The sequence below is a fragment of the Carassius auratus genome, chromosome 10 (genome assembly GCF_003368295.1).
Source record: "Carassius auratus strain Wakin chromosome 10, ASM336829v1, whole genome shotgun sequence".
Lineage (NCBI taxonomy): Eukaryota > Metazoa > Chordata > Actinopteri > Cypriniformes > Cyprinidae > Carassius > Carassius auratus.
Genome location: NC_039252.1, coordinates 15,840,130 through 15,861,685, shown reverse-complemented (window position 1 = coordinate 15,861,685; position 21,556 = coordinate 15,840,130). Strand labels below are relative to the sequence as shown.

The window sequence follows — 21,556 nt, the reverse complement described above, 5'->3', positions numbered from 1 at the left end:
GATAAAACAATAGAAAGAGTATGACAACATTTATATATGAATATTCTTTATAAGGCCTCACTTAAAAAAAAAAAGAAAGCATTTTGTATCCTTGACCTACATTTGCGTATACATGAACATCCAATGATACTTAGGGTTCAAATGCAGTCAAATCAGTTTCCTGTTGCAGTACATTAAATATCCTAAACTCCTCTGAAGGAACGATGTTAAACCATGCTTTTGTGTGATGTTGGAGTGCAGTATCTTTCATCACAACTCTTATTATATAACCAATCAGTCCAGGCAAATTCAATGTTTTAGCTCTAGCTTTTAGAGAAATGATGGCTTGAGGTAAAGTGGCAAACATTGGTTTATCAAGCTTAGCTCCAAACATCCTGCGAGTACCGGCCCTTGGTCATCAGCTTCTTGAAATAGTCCACAGCTTGAGTGTGCGTCAGGCCGCCCACCTCCTCTGCGATATCATAGAAGGCCGTGTGCACGTCCCGAGCCATGTTACGTGCATCTCTGCAACGACACATTCTCATTACATACTCAAGCAAATATGCTGCTGGAAAGAGATACTGTGGCTTTTAAGGATACAATATTATACTGATGAATGGCAGTATTGACCACTTTATGCTCGAAAAATCATATAATTATATGGAAGCACTATAATTATTTCAAGCTGTTTATTGTTCCACTGAAATCCTGCCAGTTAACTACTAGTGTGGATTGTGTTCATAAGAATGTTATTCATCTGTGGTAGAAGCGACTTCTGGTTCTTACCCACAAACATAGATATGGGCATTATTTGAATGAATGAGCTTCCACAACTGCTCCTTGTTTTTCTTCAGAAGATGTTGCACATAGATCTGGAAAAACAACACAGTCCAAAGAATTACTCTTCAGTTCCCAACTAAAATGGAAATCTTTAATATCAGGAAAACTTTTCTTTATAACGCTGAAATCTATGGTAATGAAGACCAGTCATATTGATTGTTTACAGGGTTGCCAGGTTTTTGCATTTTGAGGGGGGTTCCATGGTAAAAATCGAATTCCGGGGGCTAAATCTCACGTTATTGTTGTCACTTTAACCTGTGGACATGAAAAACAACTCGCGGCAACAGTGTTAAAGTAGCCCAATTCTTAAACAACTTGGCAACATTGGTTGTTTAGGAAGATTAATAATGATGAAAAATGATGATGATGATAATAATAATAATAATAATATGCAGTGCATCTTTAAATTTGGATGCAAATAAATATATTAATCTGATTCTTGTTTTCCAATATGGTACGGTTTTTGAAAGAAAAAGGCTGCATTTATTTACAGTAAAAAAAAATTGTAATGTGAAATATTATTATAATTTAAAATAACAGTTTTCTATTTTAATATATTTTAAAAAGTAATTTATTCCTCTGATGCAAAGCAGAATTTTCAGCTACCATTACTCCTGTCTTCAGTGTCACATGACCCTTCAGAAATCATTGATATCGTTGTAAAATAAATGTTTTTTTACAATATTCTTTGAAGAATATATTTCAAAAGAACCACATTTCTTTGAAATAGAAATCTTTTGTCATATCATAAATGTCTTTTGTCTTAATCCCTATGTCATTCACCTTGTGCTCCTGGTCTCTGGAAAAGGCAACGTTAAGCTGTGTCAAAACACCTTCCCGCTCAAACTCCTCCAGTTCCTGCCGATACAGGAAGTCCTCGTTCTTATGGCGACAACCAAAGTACAGTATCGTCTCACCAACTTCCTTGCCTGCAACAGAAAGTAAAAACCGAGTGAGAGACCTATGCTATATTATTATACTCAAGTTGTGTCTAAGCAAGTTCAAGCTTCACCTTGTTCCTTCTGCCATGCTCTCTCTTGGATGAAGCCCATGAAGGGGGCGATGCCAGTACCAGGCCCGATCATGATTACAGGGTTACTGGGTTTGAACGGCAGGCGGAATTGAGATCTTCTAACATACATGGGAACGGTGTGCTTATGGCCGTTATCGGTCACTTCTTTGTTCTTAAGCCAGTTGGTGGCCACACCCTTGAAGACTCTTTCTGTCTTGGTGGCGTACTCTATCACCACAGCACAAATGTGGATAGAGGTTGGATAGACCTGAAATGAGGGTTAGCAAAGCTTGTCAACCTCAGAAGTTTTTAATTCATGGTATAATATCAAAAACTGCAGGTTTTACCTTGCTGGAAGAGGCAATGGAATAGTATCGAGCCTGAAGTCGAGGAAGGAGCTCACACAGGTGATCTATAGGAGGATTCAGGGAAGGTAGATCCTCTAGAATAGCTAGTATGTTCCTCTGAGAATCCAAAACCCAACTCTGGTACAAAGCCTTTAAAAGACCAATCAGATGGTGAATAAAAATGTTCAAGTTTTGCTATAGACTACTATTACATCAGTATAGAAGCCCATTTCTGCTGCAAAAACAAAAAACAAAAAAAAACTTGTTTTCCACACAATTGCGAGTTTACCGCAAACTTGCAATTCAGATTTTTTTTTTTTCATAGTAAAGTTAGATATAAACTAGTAATTTCGAGTCAAAGTCAGATTTGTGAGCAGTAAACTTGCGAATCTGTTGTTTTTTTTTTCAAATGCGAGTTTAACCTTACAATTGCAACTTTTTTTCTTGCAATTCAGAATTTTTTCTCACAAATGCATGTTTAATTTTTGCAATTCTGAATTTTTTCATGTCTGTAAAATGTCTGTATTGAGAGTTAATATCTTGCAATTCTGACTTTTTTTGCAAGTTTTTTTTTTAGCAATTGCGAGTTTACATTTTTTTTTTCTTCTCATAATTGCAAGTTTATATCATGCAGTACTGACTTTATAACTTGCAACTGTGAGTTTATATCTCACATTTCTGAGCATGTGCAAATACCTTTTATTATTTTTTATTCAGTAGCAGAAACGGGCTTCCATACATCAGTGATTAAGATGTGATCCTAACCTTTCCTTCAGTTGAAGCAGATGCCATCTTGCGCATGTTTTCTTGCTCTTGCGGATCAGAGGCGTACTGCGCTAGCTCATACAGCACGTTTGTGCGAGGCGTGTTGTTGATGTCAAGGTAATGAGTCAGTGCCGTGCGGTATGTGGTTGGACAGGGAAACGGGTGCTTTTTATTGGATTCCTCTACAGAATCGAAACATCAAAAGGCAATCATAACACATTACAATACACATAAAAACATATTCTAACTTATAGAATATAATATGAATTTCAGATATAAGTACATACCATCCAGATTTTTAAGCGAGATTACAGTATCAAGATCTACTCCAAGTCTCTCTCCTATTCTGTTGACCACCGCTGCATCATTTGTGGGGTAAACAGCAACATGATCTCCAGAATCATATCTGCCAAGTTTGGTAATCAACTGATTTATATGTGAACATTAAAAAAAACTCTGGACACTGCATGAATATATACTCAATAATGATGATATTATGCAGAGTATGCATGCAAACCTATTTTATACATTATATGAATAACAGTGTTGCTATTTGTATTAGTGATATAATTTAAACCATTTTAGTTGTTCAATGCTGTAATATTAAGTATAATAATTTAGTAACTGTGGAATCACCTCTGATTGTTGAATCAACATCACATCATCATATGAACACAATTATAAGAGCTTGAATCTCATTAAAACCCTCAAGAAAAAAAGGGGGGGAAGAGGAAATTATATTCAATAAAGAACTATACAGTTATTTTTTATATAATAAATTGTATATGTATCATAATGCAAAATGAAAAACATAATAAAACAAGCTAAATTTTCCTCCTACGAAAAAAAAATCGTATTTAATATTAAAATATAAAACAATTTTTCTATAATAAAATGTTATATGTATTATTTATATAATATAAGACTAAAATGCTAATAATAAAAACAGGCTTAATTTTCTTCCTACAAATGAAAATTTTCCCCTTTCTTTTTTTAGGGTGAAACGTGACCTGGAAATGTTTTCATGAGATTCACCCAACAAGTGCATTTTTAAGCATACCTGATTTTAGAGTCTGTGATATCTAACTCAATGTGCATCAGGTGTCGATTTCCTCCTTCATTCAGTCTACGATTCCCAGTAACAGTTGCAAGGAAAGGATTCTTTGAATCAAACGGTCTGCACAAATCAAATGAATAACAATGCATTCAGATCAAATGTTTTAGTGAAACATTTCAGTATATAAATTTAAAACATGAGACTCTAGCTAATCCTAAAATAAAACCCACAAAACCACAATTAAAAAAAAAACTTTACATAAAACTGAAGGTCATTTTATAGACTTGTAAACAACTGAAGCATAAAATGTACAGATCAAGAGTGATCTTTTAAAATGCCGATCGGTGTCATGAACTCACGGTTTCTGTGTCTGAAAGCTTTTGAGCCGCCCCATCTCTCCGGTGTACACTTCATTCATATTGATGTCATTATGAACCACCAGTTCAAACTGCCGAATGCTGAAAGAACACAAAAAAAAGGATTGGAGATCTCATCCTAGCCTGTATTTAAAGCACTCAAAACACCTATGATGTTTAATAAGATGCAAAAACCTATTCAAAGCAGGACAGGGGAGGTTTTTGTTATGGAAGAACATGATAAATGTATTGGTTTCCTCTAATATGGAGATGAGACACTGCATGTGTTGTGTTGCCATAAAATACCCATCAAATAAACATCACGTTTGAACCAGACAATCTCACACAGCTGGTCTGGCTCTTTTAGATTCTACTATTTGATGCCTATCAATACTGTATTTCAGATTCAATTACAAGACAAGCAAGCACATGGAAAAAAAAAATATATATATATATATACCTGCTGTCTTCTCCCGTGGCCTCCACACCAAAGAACTCGCAAACTGCAGGCCAAAACTGTTCTTTCCAAGAGATAAAATCATCTTCCAAGCTACAAATAATTTAAGATTAAATAATTAGGACAGGCAAACAAAACAAGACAACATGCACATGTTGTATCTGTTTCAATCTCTTGTTCACTCACTTGCTGTCATCATCCCCGAGGCCCAGGTCAAAGACCCTGTTTCCCCCCAGTTCAGCAAGCCTCTTGTCTGTATACTTGCCTGTGGCATTGAAGTGCTCATATGTTTTATTTCCTAAAGCAAACACCTATGAAAAATTGGCAAAAAATTTAAAAATCATTCAATCTCTGCAAGGAGTAAAAAAGACCAAACTTTCAGTAAACACAAACAATACTTTTTAAAGCTTAAAGTCAACTAAAAACATTTAAACCGTCTTGTATTTTATTTTATTTTTTTAGATGCGAGTTCAATCTACTAGAAGGTTTTGCTTAATCATTCAAAATTTCCTCTCTAGTTCAAAAAGATCAAATTGAGATACGAGTCACTAAGTGGAAACCTTAATTATGACTTCTGGAGAACAAAAAACGTCATATATATTTATAATTAAAACTGACTTCAATGCATTGGAGTAAAATTCAACAGAATAATGAAATTGTCTGCAGGATCTTTTAACCTCCTCTAGCCTGTCTCACAGTTATCTGATGCTGTAGACGCACTGCACTGATGTTTCCAACCACATGTTTTATCACGCTGTCCCACCACAACCACATAAATGAATACGAGAACTCCAGACTGAAACCACAAGGCTTTCATCCAGAATGCAGGTCTAACTTAAGCGGCGTCTGGACACCCATGTCTCCAGAATCAAAGAAACAGAAGGTCCAGTGATCCAGTTTCATCTGAAAGAGTCCCGCTAAGAGAGAAGTTCCACTGGGATGAAGCTCTAGCTTTGTTTGGCTAGGCCAGATGTTTCCATTTGGTGAGAAAGAACTGATGAGGATACCATGGGCCCCTTAACTATGGGACAGCCTCGGGCTCAGGCTTGTTAAGAACTTCACCGACTGCCCAGGAAATAGGTACCACTCCATAAAAAGGCCAGGAATTTTACAGGGTGCAAGGTTGTCTCATGCAACCTCTTGATCCCAGTTTACTCACCATAGAAATGAATCACAAAAAGAAACAAATTAGCCTTCTATGCACTTTGCTATTGGTATTACTCACAGCAAAATTGACCCCCTCTAGATCATCATCAGTCCCTTGCATCCAGTCGTAGAACTCCTGGGCGTTGTCTGTGGGGTCTCCTTCTCCATAGGTTGCCATGCAGAACACAGCCATAGAATTAGGAATCTCTTTCAGTCTTGAAAGCTCGGACTGCGAATGGGAGATTATAATGACAAAAGTCAAAAGAGTTGAAAAGTACTCGGTTCTGATCTTGACGGATTGATTTTTAGAAGTGCGCATTAAACAGAAAGAAATAATGGTGAAAGTACCATGTCATACTCCTCTGGGTCCGCGGCCATGCCTTTCATGCCGTAGCGTTGGGCATCTTTTGCCAGCCTGTTAGCAAATTCCTCAGCAGTCCCTGTTTGGGATCCATAAAACACCACAATGTTTCGGTTCTAGAATAGGAAGATAAAAAAAATCAATTTTTTTTAAATTGTTCAAGATGGTGGAATGCTTGCCAATTATTTCAACTTTTTAGAACTTTATTTATTACTATGGTAATGTTCCTGAAAATCTCACCGTTTTCTTCATTTTCTCAATAAAGCTGGTCTCACGTATTTGTGGTGTTCTATGAAAAGAAAAAGAAGAAAACAGAGAAAGAAAAAACACATGTGAAAAGGCTGAAAAGCATGCCAGACCAATTCTTTTGGTAATGAATAGGGGATTGAGCCATTCATTTCTCAGCCTTTTCCACACAGGAGAACTTCCTGAAGTTCACACCCCTCTGAGAGCACCACAGCATTAGAACACGTCTGCTTTCAGTCATTGTTCAACTAATGAAAACCACAAACTTTCATGTTAATTCAGCGATGAAGAACAGACGGTTGTCCACAAAGCCCAAAAACCTTACTTGGACATAGTAAGTTTGATACAGTAATGTACAGTTATGTTTTCTACTCCTATTAAAATGCTCTTTATTTGTACAATGTAAACAAAATATAAAATAAAAACTTTCTACATTTTTTTTTCTATCTATCTATCTGTTTGTTTTTTAAGAATAGTATTCAATAGTTTGGAGTCACAGTAATTAATACATTTTACAGCAAAACACTTTAAATGTATCAAACAAAACAGTAAAGACAAGGAGATTGTTTTTTTCTACCTTTTATTCATCAAAAAAAAATATATATATATATTAAGCAGCACAAGTGCTGTTTTTTTACACTGATTAAAAAAAAATTCTTGAGCAGCAAATCAGCATTTTAGAATGATTTCTGAAAGATCGTGTGATACTGAAGTGATGATGCTGAAAATTCTACTTCTACTAAAACTAAATATTTTAAAAGTAGAAAACAGTCGTCTTTGTAATGTAATTAGGGGTGCACAAAAAATATCGTCAATATATTAATGCATATCTCATCAGTAAAACCGGTTCTTTAATCAGTGGTGATGAGATGCACATTAATATCATGCCGATATTTATCCTGCTTCCCTAGTTGTAATATTTCACAATATTTCGCAACAAACAAATTGCGCAACAAACTTTGTAGACAACTTTGCAAACAACTTTGCAGAACTGGTGAGTAAAAGAGAGTTTTATTAAAAGCATTTTAAAAAATCTTCCAGACACCAAACAATAGTATACACTTTTTTGAACAATAGTGTAATAGACTGTAGATTAATTTACTTGTAAGCATGCCCAAACTTTTTACTTTGTAGAGTTCAGGGTTAGGGTACATAATGTATAATAAAACTGTCAAATTACTAAACACAACCATCATTGCACTGGCAAGACATCACAGTGCAAAACATTGGATTTCTCCCCAACATAACTCCAAACGAAAGAAACAAATTAGCTGCTTATGCTAGAGAATTCTTACAGCATTCCAAAAGACATTCCATAAAATAGCCATACCTTTGTGCAAATGAAAATTAGAAACCTCAATTTGCTTTTGAACACCACTCATACGACACTGTTAAAAGATTAGAAGCAATCTCTTCCAGCTAAAGTAATTACACAAAAGTCATAAATAGCACCTTAAATATCGATCACACCAGAAGGAACATGGCATAAACATCCTACTGTCCCAGACTAACCTCTCCGCAGCAGCCAGTCTGTCCTGAGGCAAAGAAAACATGCATCCCATGACTGGGGAAAAGACCCTCGGCATACAGAGCACTTTCGTCTCTAACGGGTTCGTTCTGATCAAGCCCTCAGAAAGCCTGAGAAAGTCCTTTGGCTTGTGTTAAAGTTCATTAGGAGGCTCTGTAGAAAACACATCGCTCCTCAGCGCAGGAAAAGGGGGTGTGAGGCAGGCGAGGTCCTGACTGAGACGGGCTCTCTGTTTCTCTCTCTCCTGCCATCTGGCCAGAGCACAGTGGTTGCAAAGCAACAGGAATATACAACATTTCCCATGGATCTCTGCAGCACAACGCTGTTACTAAACCCCCGATCTTAAATGCGCGCGCACACACACACACACATGCATAAAAACTCCTGCCAATGCAAACACAAGGAGTCCATTCCCTCACTTTCCCAGCCAAAAGATCACTAAACAAAAGGCAATCTAAGTTTCTGGATTTAATTCGGTTTTTAACACACACCACATAATAAATGCATTTGATTAAAACAACTAAAGAAGAAAGACCAGTGGAGTTGTTCAGGACTTTGGCAGGATGGCTTGGACTGGCTGCGATTCTTCAATGTGAGTAATGTGAACCAGGAAGTGGAGAGAATTGGAAGAGGTTATCCTTTCCTGCTCGCTAAACATGTCTTACTGATAATAGTTCTCTACTTATACATCATTTCCTCCTGTATTCTTTTCTGTTCTTTATCTATTGCTTTTTTAGAAAACACAATCAATAAATAGTGAAAAGTGATTTATGTTGGAAGGAAAAGCTGTGCACATTATTGTCCAAAATGTACTTTTTTAATGTTTCTGAAAGTCTGTTATGTTCACCAAGTCTGCATTTATTTGAACAAGTTTAAAATAAGTGAATTTTCAGCAGTGTGTCATGTGACGTGATTCTGAAATCAATCAAATATGCTGATTTGGTGCTCAACATTTCCAATTTTTCTCAATGTTTTGGTGATTAATATTTTAGTGAAAACCATGATACATTGATTAAACAATACTTTGATTGTTTTTTTGAAAAATTTATTTAAAAAAAATGAAAGAACTATAATTATGTGTCTTTACGGCCACTTTTTATTAAATGCATTCTTGCTTAATAAAACTATTAAATATTTTCTTTAAAAAAACAAAAGATTTTTGAGCAGTACCTTGATGCTCAAGTCATCAGGCCTTTCATTGTTTTCAAGGGTGAATAGGTCACAAGTTTAACAGCACTACAACTGACTAGCAAGGATTATGAGGAACATTCAGGAAGAATAACATCCTGTGACTCCATCTGAACAAACAATGCTCATTTCAAGCTCATACATGACCTTGGACCACAAAACCAGTCATAAGGGTCTATATATTTGGCCAACATTCATCTAGCTGAAAATCTGGAATCTGAGGAAGCAAAGCAAAAAAAAAAAAAAAAAAATTCTACATTTTGAGAAAATTGCCTTTTTGTTCTTAACGGTTTTATTTCATTTTGAATGTATTTTAAAATCATTTAAATGTTTTTTTTTTATTACTTGTTTTGATTATTTTTAATTTTTTTAATTTTACTTCCTTTTATGTAAAGCACTTTGAATTACCATCTCATATGAAATGTGCTTTTTAAATAAACTTGCCTTGTCTAATGATTTTTGGTATGAAAGAAAGATGTGTAATTTTGACCCATATTGTTGGCTATTGCCTACAAATATACCCGTGCTACTTAAGACTGGTTTTGTGGTCCAGGCTCATATATAATGCTTCTGTTTATTACACAGCTCAGTTAAATGTTTGATATCACTAACGGAGTCACTGACTGTTAAGCATTCTGAAAACCGAACAGAAAATTCACTTTTTTCATACATGGCATGAATTAAAATTCATGAACAAAGAAGTATCTGTTGGGATTCACCATGACACATAACCACTGTGTATATGAACTGTATCTTAGCTGCTACAGACCATAAAGCTGAGACAGAATGTAATGCATGCACATTCTCTCCATCCCATGATGTCAACACTTTGCAATGTTGGCACCCATGACCAACCGAACCACAAAGTGCTTTAGGAGCGAGCTATGGTGCAGAAACAATGCTTTGTTCAAACAAGGCCAAAGGTCTATAGGGAGAAAAACTATACACAGGCCATCCAACAAAAATATTATTGCAAATTTCAGCCCCATAACACAGTTTTTGCCAAGAGCTGTAATGCATAAGTTAATTTTGTAACTTTATCATTTGCATTTACACTTTTATGGGATGGAACAGATATATTGTGCTTGTGTTTTACAAAACTCTTTCAAAGCTCTGATCAACATTTCAGTCGTGCAGAAAAATGTGTGTGGGTGTAATATTTCCATCTTGAGGACAACTGAAGGGGGAAGGGGATTTAAATTCAGGCACTTACACTGGAGTGAATGGCTTGATCTCTGGAACAGGCTCTGGTTTTTTTCGGAAGAAGAACCAGTAGATAAGCAGTCCTGCGATTAGAGAGAAAAGGAAGATGTCCAGAGAGCTGAGGAAAGGCTCTGGAGTCTGCTCCTCATCAGAGAGCAGCTGCGATTCTCCGTCCTCCATTTTCACAGAATTCAGATATGTCTGCGAAAACAGATTGTTTACATCACTTGGTATTAGTCTACAACTGACTGAAGTGACGATTCAAACTCACTAAAGTTTAAATATACTAAAGATGGTGGAAAACTGAAGACTCTGCAGAACCTGAAGGATTTTTCTGAAGCACAGAGCTCCGTTTAACTTTTCAGAACAAACAAGGGATTCATGACCAACCATCACAAAACAAAAACCAGTCGTACATCATCCAGGTAACCACACACAGTATTAAGAACCAAGGGTTCCCAAACTTTTGAATGGGGATATTTAAATAATTTCAGCCTTTTTTTTTTTGTCTTGTGGACTATGTGTAAACATCTTTTGTGTTATATATCTTACTCAGGACAGTAGTAAATAAATAAAATAACATGCATTTTGTATGATCTCTCTTATTTTGTTAAAATTATTCACATTGTCACAGATTCTGCAAGGGGTGCCCAAACTTTCGCACGCCACTGTAAATCTCATGTCTAAGTACATTGACGAAAAATAGAATTTGTGACTTTGTCATGTTGTGCCCTCTTTTGAATGTTCAGTGCAATTACATAATGATGACCAATGACAAAACATTTCCTAATTAATGTAATTTTTCACCACCTTGGTTCCTTGCATAGAAACTTTTATCGCTCAATAAATAACAGCCATGACGTTTCACAAAATAGCCCTCATGTCGTAAAAACAACTGAAGAACTGTCACACTGAAATGTTTTTGGACATTTAACATGTCTCTGTTTAAATATTTTGATGTCCATTGTACATGAATATTTCAATCATTCAGTAACACGTAGCAAAGTCACATTGTGTAACGTTACCATCTGATACAATCACTGTACTATGCTACCATCGCCATAGTACTTTTTGTAAGGGCAGACATACGCGTATATACATCAAAATGTTCACTTTTTTTGTTTAAGAATTCACAAAATGTTTAAAATTAAACTATTAAGAATGTATACTAATATAATTCAACAGTTACACGACAGAACACACACTTAAAACGCATACCTCCGGTTAGCTGGAGCAAGGGCAGCACGAGCTTACGTCACATATTGAAACGCCGGGTTGCCAGCGCATGTTCAAATAACCCCTTACGTATTGTAATCCCCCGGTTTGGTATAAATCAGCTGTCTGGACTGATTAAAATTTTTATGTTTAGAATCCGTAAATGGTTCTTCGAAATTATTTTCTTTTTATTCTAACGTGTCCATTGCAGCATTTTCTCCCCACTTAGAATTAAAGGGCGACAGTCTGAGACCGTAAAGTTATTCTGAGTTATTTGTCGATTATAAATGCTATGTTGTCCACTATAACGACAAAATAATTTAAAAACTGTTATGCTCAATATGGTGAATTCTTTACTGGAATTTTTGGTTTAAAATGCAAGCTGATTAAATGTATTTTACAGTAGTAAAAACCTTGGACCGAATGGTCTGCTGAAGGCAATTAAGGGATATTTCTATTTCCCATTTCTGCTTGACAGGGCTTCCTCAATCAGTTCTTGAAAATATCTGAAAATGAATTAACATTTTCCTAGAAAGTTGCTGACAACACAGGCTTCTTACTAACATGAAGGTGTCATAGTCCTATGATGGTAAAGTCATGTGGTGACATTGTGGAACAATACCACTGATAGCCAATGATTTCCATATCTGTCTTTAAGATCATTAACTTGCTCATTCAAATCAGCTTTAAACATGGTGTAAAAATATGGGGGGGGGGGGGGGACAAACAAACACACAGTTATATGTTTCTTTGACACATGGAATATTGTAAAACACAATGACACTTAGTGCTTTAATATAAAATGAAGGCAAAATATTAAATATTTTAGGTTTAGGCAAAATACATTCCATCCCTTACACTTTGTGACACATTTAAAAAAATCATAACTTAGCCAGGTTGAACAACAAACAAACATTAATATAAAACATAAAAAAACATACATTTCAAGCATTAATTGCTTTAATCAAGAGTTCAGCAGTGCCTTTGTCGCAGTCATTTATAAAGCTTTGGCTTTGTCCTGATCCATGTATTTGTGGTAAACAACACCAAGAGTGGTGAAGAAATTTCCCATGAACAGAACGAGGAAAGTAGATCCGCACATGAGAACCTAAGAAAAATAACGTATTACAAATGATTTCAACATAATCACAAAAAAAGATACACTAATACTTCTGGCTTAAAGCAATATACACATCTTGGATAGTTAAATATAATGTCATTTAGCTTAATATATGTTGGCACATGATGTAAACATTTTAAATTATTTTGAAAAACTGACCTGCCACTCTTTCCATTCTGGAAGCTGGGCCATTTGGAAGAGTTTAATTCCATTATAGAGCTGGAAAAACTAGATGAACATAATACGACGGTTAGAACCACCGCATAATAACAATAGAATTACACCAGAACTTTTCTGAATACCCATGTCAACATTTTATGTTAGTATTAAGTGGTCTTCTTTTTTCTGGTACTGGTAAATTATGAACTGATACTCTGTGCCAAAGAAGAAGTCTTTACAACAATGATTACATTGCCACAAAACAGGAAGTGAGCTGTTTGTCCATGCAAGATGATTGCATTTATTGCAAAATAACCCAAGATTAACAAATATAGTATCAAACTTACATGGCCTAAAAAAAGGAAAGGCAGTAGAAAGGTCAGACCCCTCCACATCCAGGACTGAAACCCCTCTGATCATAAAGCGCATGTGAAAACATGTGTTAGCTAATCATTCTGCAATATAATAAGGAAAAATAGATTAATAAAACAACACACTACCCACCAACTGTGAGGTCCATGTTGTGTCTTTCTCCAAGAGCTCTGAGTCTATATAAGCAGCCACTCTGGTAATAGTACTGGAGAAACTGGACAAAATCTGAAGGGACAACAAACAACGAAAAATGAATGAATAAATTAAACAAACAATAAATCATTATTACATTGGAAACGTCACTAATGGTGTAAGGCAGCAGTTCTTACTTATATACATGGAGTAGGACAGGAACTGATTTCTGAACATCTGGTAGAGTTCACCATCTGGCCTGTGAGACACACATGAACAGCTGACACGCATCAGATATTCACACATACCATCTCAGTCTTTTTCACACTTCTACTGTTCCTCAGAAATGACTATAAGTGTACTAGCCTACTTAAAAACAGTTCAATTCAAGCATTTAATCAAACCAGATTCGTCTGATGAATGAAAATACTCTTTATTAAAGTACCAAAGATTCAAAGATGTAATGTTGTAATATCTCACAGTGTTAAAAAAATGTAAGTTTGTCATACCAGGTCAGCATTACTCCAGAGAGAAACGTTGAGACATAGTGTTGAAACACCCACCAGCCCTTGATCCTGAAACACATGCCAAGTAATGAAACTTTACAGAATAACCAGTAGTACTAATGTGAAGACGTGTTATACTACATACACTGTAAATAAAAATAAAGGTTTCAAAAGGAGGTTTTCACTATGATGCCATAGAACCAAGAAGTGTTCCCCAAAAGAACACTTTTGTTTTACCTCTTTAGGGTTCATTGTGTCTTTATTTCTCTTTCTTTAGTCTCACTTTATCCTTTATTTAACAGCAGTGTTACATGTATTACATGAAATGAACCTTTATTTTTAAGAGTATAATCATATGATTATTCGTACTTGGAGCCATTATTAATGAGGATGCTCTCTCTTATTGTCAATGTACAGTAATACCACACCAACAGGAAGTTGAAAAGTGCATCTAGAACCCTGTCAAAACACAATGGAAGAAAGACAAAAATAAGCTTGGTTGATTATTTGACATTTATTAGTGAAACATGCAGCATTACATATAATCAATGATTAAACAGCAGTTTCTACAGGAAATTAAAAGACCAACTCTTAAAAAATTGAGCGTGTACCTGTAGGTGACCAAAAACCGACAGGTGAATGAGAACAACAAGAGCAGCACAGTCAAGTATAGTTTGAACTTCTCATACTCATCTTTATAGGCAAACCTGTCCAATTGAGAAACAGGCAAAAGTCAGACAAATCACATGATTCATGACTCATTAACATGACTGGATTTCGTGACACCACAATGTTTAAAGAGGATGATTGTGGTGTTACAATATTTCAGAACATCTGAATCTCATAGGACTGTTCACAGAACTTACTTGGACTGTTTGTTAAGGAGTGTAACGTTAACATTTCCGAGAACAAGACTGAGGTATAACCTGGAACAGACACAGAGACAAGTATTTCATGTTAGCATCAAGTGCTTGCTGAATCATAGTATAGTTTTAACAAGCTAAACTGCAAATCCACACACCAATATGAATTCTATACCACACCTTTAGTCAACACTAAATTAGAAACAGGCAAATACAGAACTGTATGACCTGCTTTGAATAGTAAATGCTGATAATGTGTATTTTAAAAGAGGGTGCGACAGACAGAGTGATTACTCATTTTTCTTTGGAAGGAAGGCCTCCATCTCAAAGAAGACATTTGATCTTTCCTTTATAAAATCTTGGATCTCGTCTATTTTATTTACATCTTCTGGACTCACTCCCGCTCTGCATCTATGAAATAAAAATAATAATTAATAGAAGATATAGCTCAATGACATTTATTTGTAGCCAAAGTATATATAACTCATGACTTACTCCTGCAGGGATTCATTGAGATCCTTTATTTTTTTTCTCTGCCGTGCAATTGAAGAAGAACAGCTATCCTGCAGTTTCGAAACCTCCTCCAGCTTTTGTTTGTAAAGTCGATGTGTCTCCTGTGCAACAAATATAGACATCACAAATTTGTATATACCCATCTCATGATGAACAGTCATTTTGATATTTTTGGTGTATTTAAAGGCTTATTATTGCTATTTATTTTATTTCACAATCTGTGTGGCCTATCCAACATTTTTAGATTCTCATAATAATATATATATATAATTGTGTGTATGTTTCTCATAAATACTTGAAACCGTTATTAATCAAGGGCTGATATTTCTATTAACTTGACATGTGTATCAACAATTCTTCTTTTTATGATATTGAACATTTTTGTTTGGCATTGACCCATACAAATGCCATGCAAAATACTTCATATATAGCAATTACACTTTTTTGTGGGAATTGAATGTGCCATTTATTAATAACAAGCTAAAAATATGTTTTTTATTTTATTTTACCACTATTATGCTGTGAGTTTTTGCTGTGAGAATTGCTAAGCAGCTAGTGCTCAAAGCTGAAGCATATCGATACAATTAGCTATTCATAGCGATACTTCGATATATTTGTAAATAAAAAAAATATATTGTATATAAAAACATTTAAAGATAGAAGAGTAGGATCTCATAGTTCAGAGCTGTGCTATCTGATTAGCAGTGGCGAAAGAAAGACTCCTCACCTGAACTTGTTGATAATCTTTTTCCAGATCCTCCCATTCTTGTAAACATTCGGTCAAACCAGTCGGGTTAAATAACATTTTCAGAGTGTATTTGATGAAAGGTAACGTTAGTGTTCCCTGATAAGAGTGAAGAGGGTAACGGTCTGTTCCACCGTTCTCGGAGTCGGAGAGCCTCGCTATCTTGACAGACGTCTGTCATCTGAACGCAGCTTTACAAAAGCGTAGCCAATCAGAGACCGATCCCGCGGCATAATGAAACGCCCCTTCCAGCAATCTGACCAATGAGCGCTTTCAAAACAAGACAGATACGTCATTGAAGGCCTACTGACGCCCATAAAGAGGCAGAGGGGATATACCAAATGTGAATAACTAGAGTTTCAGGGTCAGTGTTGAAATTGTAGACAGAACCTCTTATTATGTCATAGGAGTGACAGCAGCGCGTTTTAAAAGGTTTATTAAATTTACAACACATTATGTGTGTGTGTGTGTGTGTGTGTGTGTGTGCTCTTGTTTTTGTGACATATCAGGACACAACTCTGTATAATGACATGGGTATGACACAGGTATTACAAGGATAGGGTGACTTATGAGGACATAACCCAATGTCCCCATTTTTCAAAACGCTTATAAATCTTACAGAATTAGTTTTTTTTTTTTTTTTGAGAAAGTAAAAATGCACAAAGTTAGGTGTAGGGTTGGTGTAGGGCCATAGAATATACAGTTTGTACAGTATATAAACCATTACGCTTATGGGATGTCCCCACTTTTCACAAAAACAAACGTGTGTGTGTTTGTGTGTGTGTGTTAAAGTGTATGAAAATCTTAACCATTTTCTACATTCTAATATTGTCTATCGTGAATTTACAGAAAGTAGTTGTTTTATATATTATTTTAATGTTTATTAACATTAAATAAAATCTATGAGTCTGTATCATCAGTAATTGTAGAAAGTCCGTGAATATGAATATGCACATTTCTGTTAAATGTTGTTATTGTCAGTAGTTGGGTTATGATATATCCGTCACTCTCTTCCCAAGAGTCTGAAGTTCCCAGCCAGAAAGTTGCTGTACAAATCCTCGATTTGGCCTCATGTTGGCTTTGCACTGCTGAATATGATTTCATTACAGAACATCAGATTTATATATATATATATATATATATATATATATATATATATATATATATATATATATATATATATATATATATAATTATCATTATTATTTTTTTTATTATTGTTCATCCCATGGACAAAAAAATCTCCCAGTACATACCAATAAAAACGCACATTTTCTCGAATGAACTGATCAAAACTGTCTCTGCAGTACTGATGTGTAAGACACATTTTAAACCTAGCCTTTTTAAACCTAGTTCAATTCACAGATTACTTTGGGTTTTCAGGCCATACTTTTTAATGTATTTTTACATATATTTTACATATATTTTTACGCCGTACATCGCCACAGCGGCACATATATTAAAATTGGATCGATACAGAGAAGATTAGCATGGCCCCGGCGAAAGGATGAGACTTTATATTCTTTGAATTAACTTAGCTTTTTTAAATATTATTCCTCGAAATGTTTATTAAACCCAACTAGACAATCAGTTCTTCCTTTTGATCAAACAACAGGCTCTTTGTTTACGCCACTGATCTATATATATATATAACATTATTATAGATCAGTGGTTTACGCTCATGCTATGGTAGCCATGGTAACAGACAAACCGCTGCAGTGATTGGTTGAAAGCGTTCCATTCCAGATGCAAACCCTTTCCGTTTTCCTTAACCAATCAAAAGTTAAAACCCGCCCCATAGCCCTTCAGCTGCAATCCTATTGGAGAGTAAACAATAAGGAACTGTTTTCAAAATCAGACATACAGCTGTCAGCAACTCCGGATATGCTTGGATGCAGGGTATGTTGTTACTATTAGCTACTTAAATCGGTTAATCAAGAATCATTAAACGATGTGTATTTTTTTCCCCAGGGTCTCGGCAGTGCCTTTCAGCGGCGGAGGATGGGAAATGGCAGCAGTCGACCCTGGGCTAAAAAGAGCAAGATGCCACTCGGGACTCCTGCCATATCAACGGCCTTATCGTGAGCAACTGAATTAACGTTACTTGTGCATCTACAAAAGCATACATTGCTTTTAATGTACACTTGCAGCATAGCTTAGGATTGTTGTACCACATATCCTGTAGATGCCATGAATATACTTCTGTGTTAAGATCAAATATGCTAGATAAATATTAGCATATATTCCTCAAGACAAAATGATAACTTAATTTGCTGTAATAATATCTGTTAAGCAGTATTTTTTTTTTAATGCTAACACCTTTGATCTTTATTTTTGAGACTTAAAGGGATAGTTGAATTCATTCATCATTTACTCGACCTCATGTTGTTCCAAATCTGTATGATAGAAAACAGAAAAGAAGATATTTGAAGAATAATGCTGGTGTTCAAACAGTTTTGGTGCCTGTTTTGACTTCCATTGTAATATATATAAAAAAAACTTTCTGGTAATACTTCCATCCAGTCCAGAAAACCAATCAAAGGTGGAAACTATAGAGGAGACAAGTGTTCAAGCCACTAAACAGCTGTTTTCATCACTAAGTTTTGGAGCTCTGTTTTCTGCTGTCGGACGTGTGATGCAAAAATGCAGAAGGACAATTAATCAAGTAAGTGTTCTTTTTCCATTTATTAGAGTTCAAAAGAGCTTTTCAGTGTCTGACCTGCTTGTTTTTTTAGATCTGTTCTGGTCTTCTGAATGCCGTATTTCTCTGGAGAGGCTATTCAGAAAGAGTGGAGTCCCTTCACCAAAAAGTAGAGGAGCTGCAAAGAGAAATAGCACTATTGCATTCCACTTTAAAGGTTGGAACTGTTCAGCTGTACTGAAAGGGATATTCTTGAAGTATTCTCAAAATTCCAGTGCTTGTAATGTGTATAAAATATTTCCTCATAGCTGTACAGAGAGGCCAAGACTGTGGGTGGTCAATGTGAAATGCCTGATGGTGTTCAGCTCTCTCCACCTGCGCCACCACCACCACCTCCTCTTCCTCCTCCTCAGATTCTGTTGACACTTGCTGCTCCGATGATGACCTCACTTCCCCCAAAACCTAGACAAACTAGCTCTCTGAAGGCAATAGATTCTTTTTCAGTTCACTCCACTTTGTTGAGAAAACAAGTTATGAAGGTTTGCACTAATTTTCCTCCTGTCCCCTAACAGGAGAAGCAAAATGGCCTTACTGCTGTGACTCTTCGAGATCTTCAAGCAGTACAACTAAGGAAAGTGACTGTAGGCCAAAAAACGCAAGTGAGTGAAAGATTGCGGGTGTCCTCAGTTCTCCATTAAATTCTGCATTGAGTGGATATTTCTGATGGTACATTCGTTCACAGGTGTCTCCACAGAGAAGAAGATCACCAGTGGTCACACTCGCAGACTTGCAGAAAGTCCGTTTACGACGCTCTAATCCTGACATCCCCTTGAAGTCTAGATCAAGCCTTTGCAGGTCAAATTCTGCATTAGTAAATGTATTTATTTTGCTTCGAAGCAATGCATTTGTTTTTGCTGTACATTATTTGTGCTTTTTTCTATAGGACTGTCTGTAGGACACCAACCAAAAATCCCGTGAATCTTCGGGTGCAGCTTAGAAAAGTGAACTTAATGAGGCAAGATCACTTTTACTTTGTATTGTTGGAATCAGAGCCAAGACATGCCTAAAACTGCAGACATCACATCTAGCTAAATACTTCTCATTCTATTCTTAGGAGTCCTGGCGGCACACCACTGTGTAACAAAGAGAAGGATGTGATGGATTCAAGCCTGGATCCAAGCATGACCAGAGGTTTAGGAAACCAGTACCTGGTATGTAAACGGCTTTATCCCAAAAAGATTCACAGAATTTATTCCTCTAAAGTTCTTTTTGAGACCGCTGGTTTCATTTGTTCAAAAGATCATTTTATTTAACAATATAAATCATGAATTTATGATCTGAAAATTATTTATTTCATTCTTTTTCTGTTTTTTTTGCAGAGTGCTTTAACAAAAGGACTATCACCACTCAAGGCTGTCTAAACAAAGAAATTGACTGTTTTATTTTTATTGCATGGCCAGTCTTGTGTTTTTACATGTGTGCTGTGACTGCGCTAATAGCTTTGGTTCTCATACTGTCATGTTACTATGGTAACTATTTTATTGACAGGTCCATATTTGAAGTTACTTGCTGCTATGTTATTTTAAATACTTGTTGCATGTGAAATGTGCTTCCTGCTGCTTTTCTATCAGAACCGCCCCTTTTCAAAACAGGCTCACAAGCATAACAAATGCACACGGTATGCAAATTAAATGCACGTCATCTTGAGCATGTTTTTAGATCTGGTTAATACTATAATTGGTAGAACTTCATAATTGAACATGTGGTTCAGTGTCAGTGTTACTGAAAATGACTGTGGAATGTGCAAACTAACTTGGCTTTAAAATATTGTACTGTATCAAAGTCTGTACAGATGCGAGAAGTCAGTTATTGATCTATAAACTCAATATGCCATTGATAGTGTGCGTGTGTGTGTGTGGTAAAACATGAAGCACAGATTGACATAACCAGAAATGTTACTGTGAGACTCAGGATGTATTACTGTATGTTTACCTGTGGGCTTGAAGGGTAACACCACACCAACATGTAACAATCTCTAAATGTTTTATTTTAAGGGTCTTTTGCAATATTTTTCTAAAGCCACTTTTATTTGTATGGCAAATATATTGCAATTAATTAAAAATGTTTAATAAATATTGTACCTACAGAATTTTTTTGGGTTGGTTTTACAGTGCAAATGAGTACATTTATATAAAAACAAAGTAAAGGCTTAATGTCTGACTTATAAAATGTACATTGTTATTTTATTATTATTTATATACTATTAAACAATTTATTAAAACATTTTAGTTTAGGTTTTAATAATTTTATTTGCTTTTTTAATTTTATTTGCTTTTTATTTCTTTAGTCGTTACTGCAAGTAGCAACAAAGGCAACAGTTCTGATTTACCTTTAAGATTTTTTAAATAATATTTAAATATAGATTTCATCAAAATTTTTAATTTGCTTGAATTTGTTTACAATTTGTTATTTCCCTCTCAATTTTAGCTTAAGTAAATGTTGTGCTTTTGTTTGTGCATTTTTTTTTATTTCTATCCAGCTTTAAGTTATGTTTTAGCACTTTTAATATTTTAACCAAATCCTATTTTAGTTTGGTGACAAGCCAACGATTCAAATTTTCCTTTAAGCGTTATCTAACTTTCATAATATATTTTATTTTTGTATTTTCATTACCGAAAACGATTTTTAATAGTTTTAGGTTTAGTTAACAATAAAAAAACACTATTTACAAATAACATTTTTCATGCTTTTTGTCCGGACATAAACTTGCAGATTTATGTATCCACCCGGACTCTTCTTCTGCGC

General features: G+C 35.4%; 3 protein-coding genes and 1 non-coding gene across 5 annotated transcripts; 2 read left to right on the top strand and 2 right to left on the bottom strand.

The window, feature by feature from the left end:
* Positions 1-86: 86 nt before the first annotated feature.
* On the bottom strand, positions 87-11,798 carry pora (P450 (cytochrome) oxidoreductase a). 2 transcript variants are annotated; one of them, XM_026274056.1, is made up of 16 exons: positions 11,704-11,798; positions 10,496-10,686; positions 6,561-6,609; positions 6,308-6,436; positions 6,039-6,188; positions 5,000-5,124; positions 4,817-4,906; positions 4,360-4,458; positions 4,004-4,120; positions 3,231-3,349; positions 2,944-3,125; positions 2,179-2,328; positions 1,832-2,099; positions 1,603-1,748; positions 766-851; positions 87-504 (listed from the first exon to the last, which is right to left on the bottom strand). In XM_026274056.1, exons 2-16 carry the CDS (start codon positions 10,663-10,665, stop codon positions 360-362), a joined length of 2,025 nt encoding a protein of 674 aa, XP_026129841.1. In that variant the 5' UTR covers positions 10,666-10,686; positions 11,704-11,798; the 3' UTR covers positions 87-359. The 2 variants fall into 2 exon arrangements, with proteins under 2 accessions (XP_026129841.1, XP_026129842.1); XM_026274057.1 differs by lacking the exons at positions 10,496-10,686; positions 11,704-11,798 and adding an exon at positions 8,079-8,416.
* A 665-nt stretch (positions 11,799-12,463) lies between these two features.
* LOC113110058 (transmembrane protein 120A) lies at positions 12,464-16,303 on the bottom strand. The gene is made up of 12 exons (XM_026274059.1): positions 16,093-16,303; positions 15,348-15,466; positions 15,147-15,263; positions 14,856-14,915; positions 14,601-14,696; positions 14,359-14,448; positions 13,993-14,058; positions 13,681-13,742; positions 13,484-13,576; positions 13,327-13,391; positions 12,980-13,048; positions 12,464-12,808 (listed from the first exon to the last, which is right to left on the bottom strand). Exons 1-12 carry the CDS (start codon positions 16,168-16,170, stop codon positions 12,698-12,700), a joined length of 1,026 nt encoding a protein of 341 aa, XP_026129844.1. The 5' UTR covers positions 16,171-16,303; the 3' UTR covers positions 12,464-12,697.
* A 1,246-nt stretch (positions 16,304-17,549) lies between these two features.
* On the top strand, positions 17,550-17,654 carry LOC113110522 (U6 spliceosomal RNA). Its single transcript, XR_003293175.1, has one exon. It is a non-coding gene; the product is annotated as a U6 spliceosomal RNA (small nuclear RNA).
* Positions 17,655-17,902: 248 nt separating this feature from the next.
* On the top strand, positions 17,903-20,900 carry prr11 (proline rich 11). The gene is made up of 10 exons (XM_026274055.1): positions 17,903-18,009; positions 18,082-18,191; positions 18,634-18,775; positions 18,846-18,968; positions 19,060-19,236; positions 19,324-19,410; positions 19,494-19,606; positions 19,695-19,766; positions 19,866-19,962; positions 20,131-20,900. Exons 1-10 carry the CDS (start codon positions 17,995-17,997, stop codon positions 20,170-20,172), a joined length of 978 nt encoding a protein of 325 aa, XP_026129840.1. The 5' UTR covers positions 17,903-17,994; the 3' UTR covers positions 20,173-20,900.
* Positions 20,901-21,556: the final 656 nt, after the last annotated feature.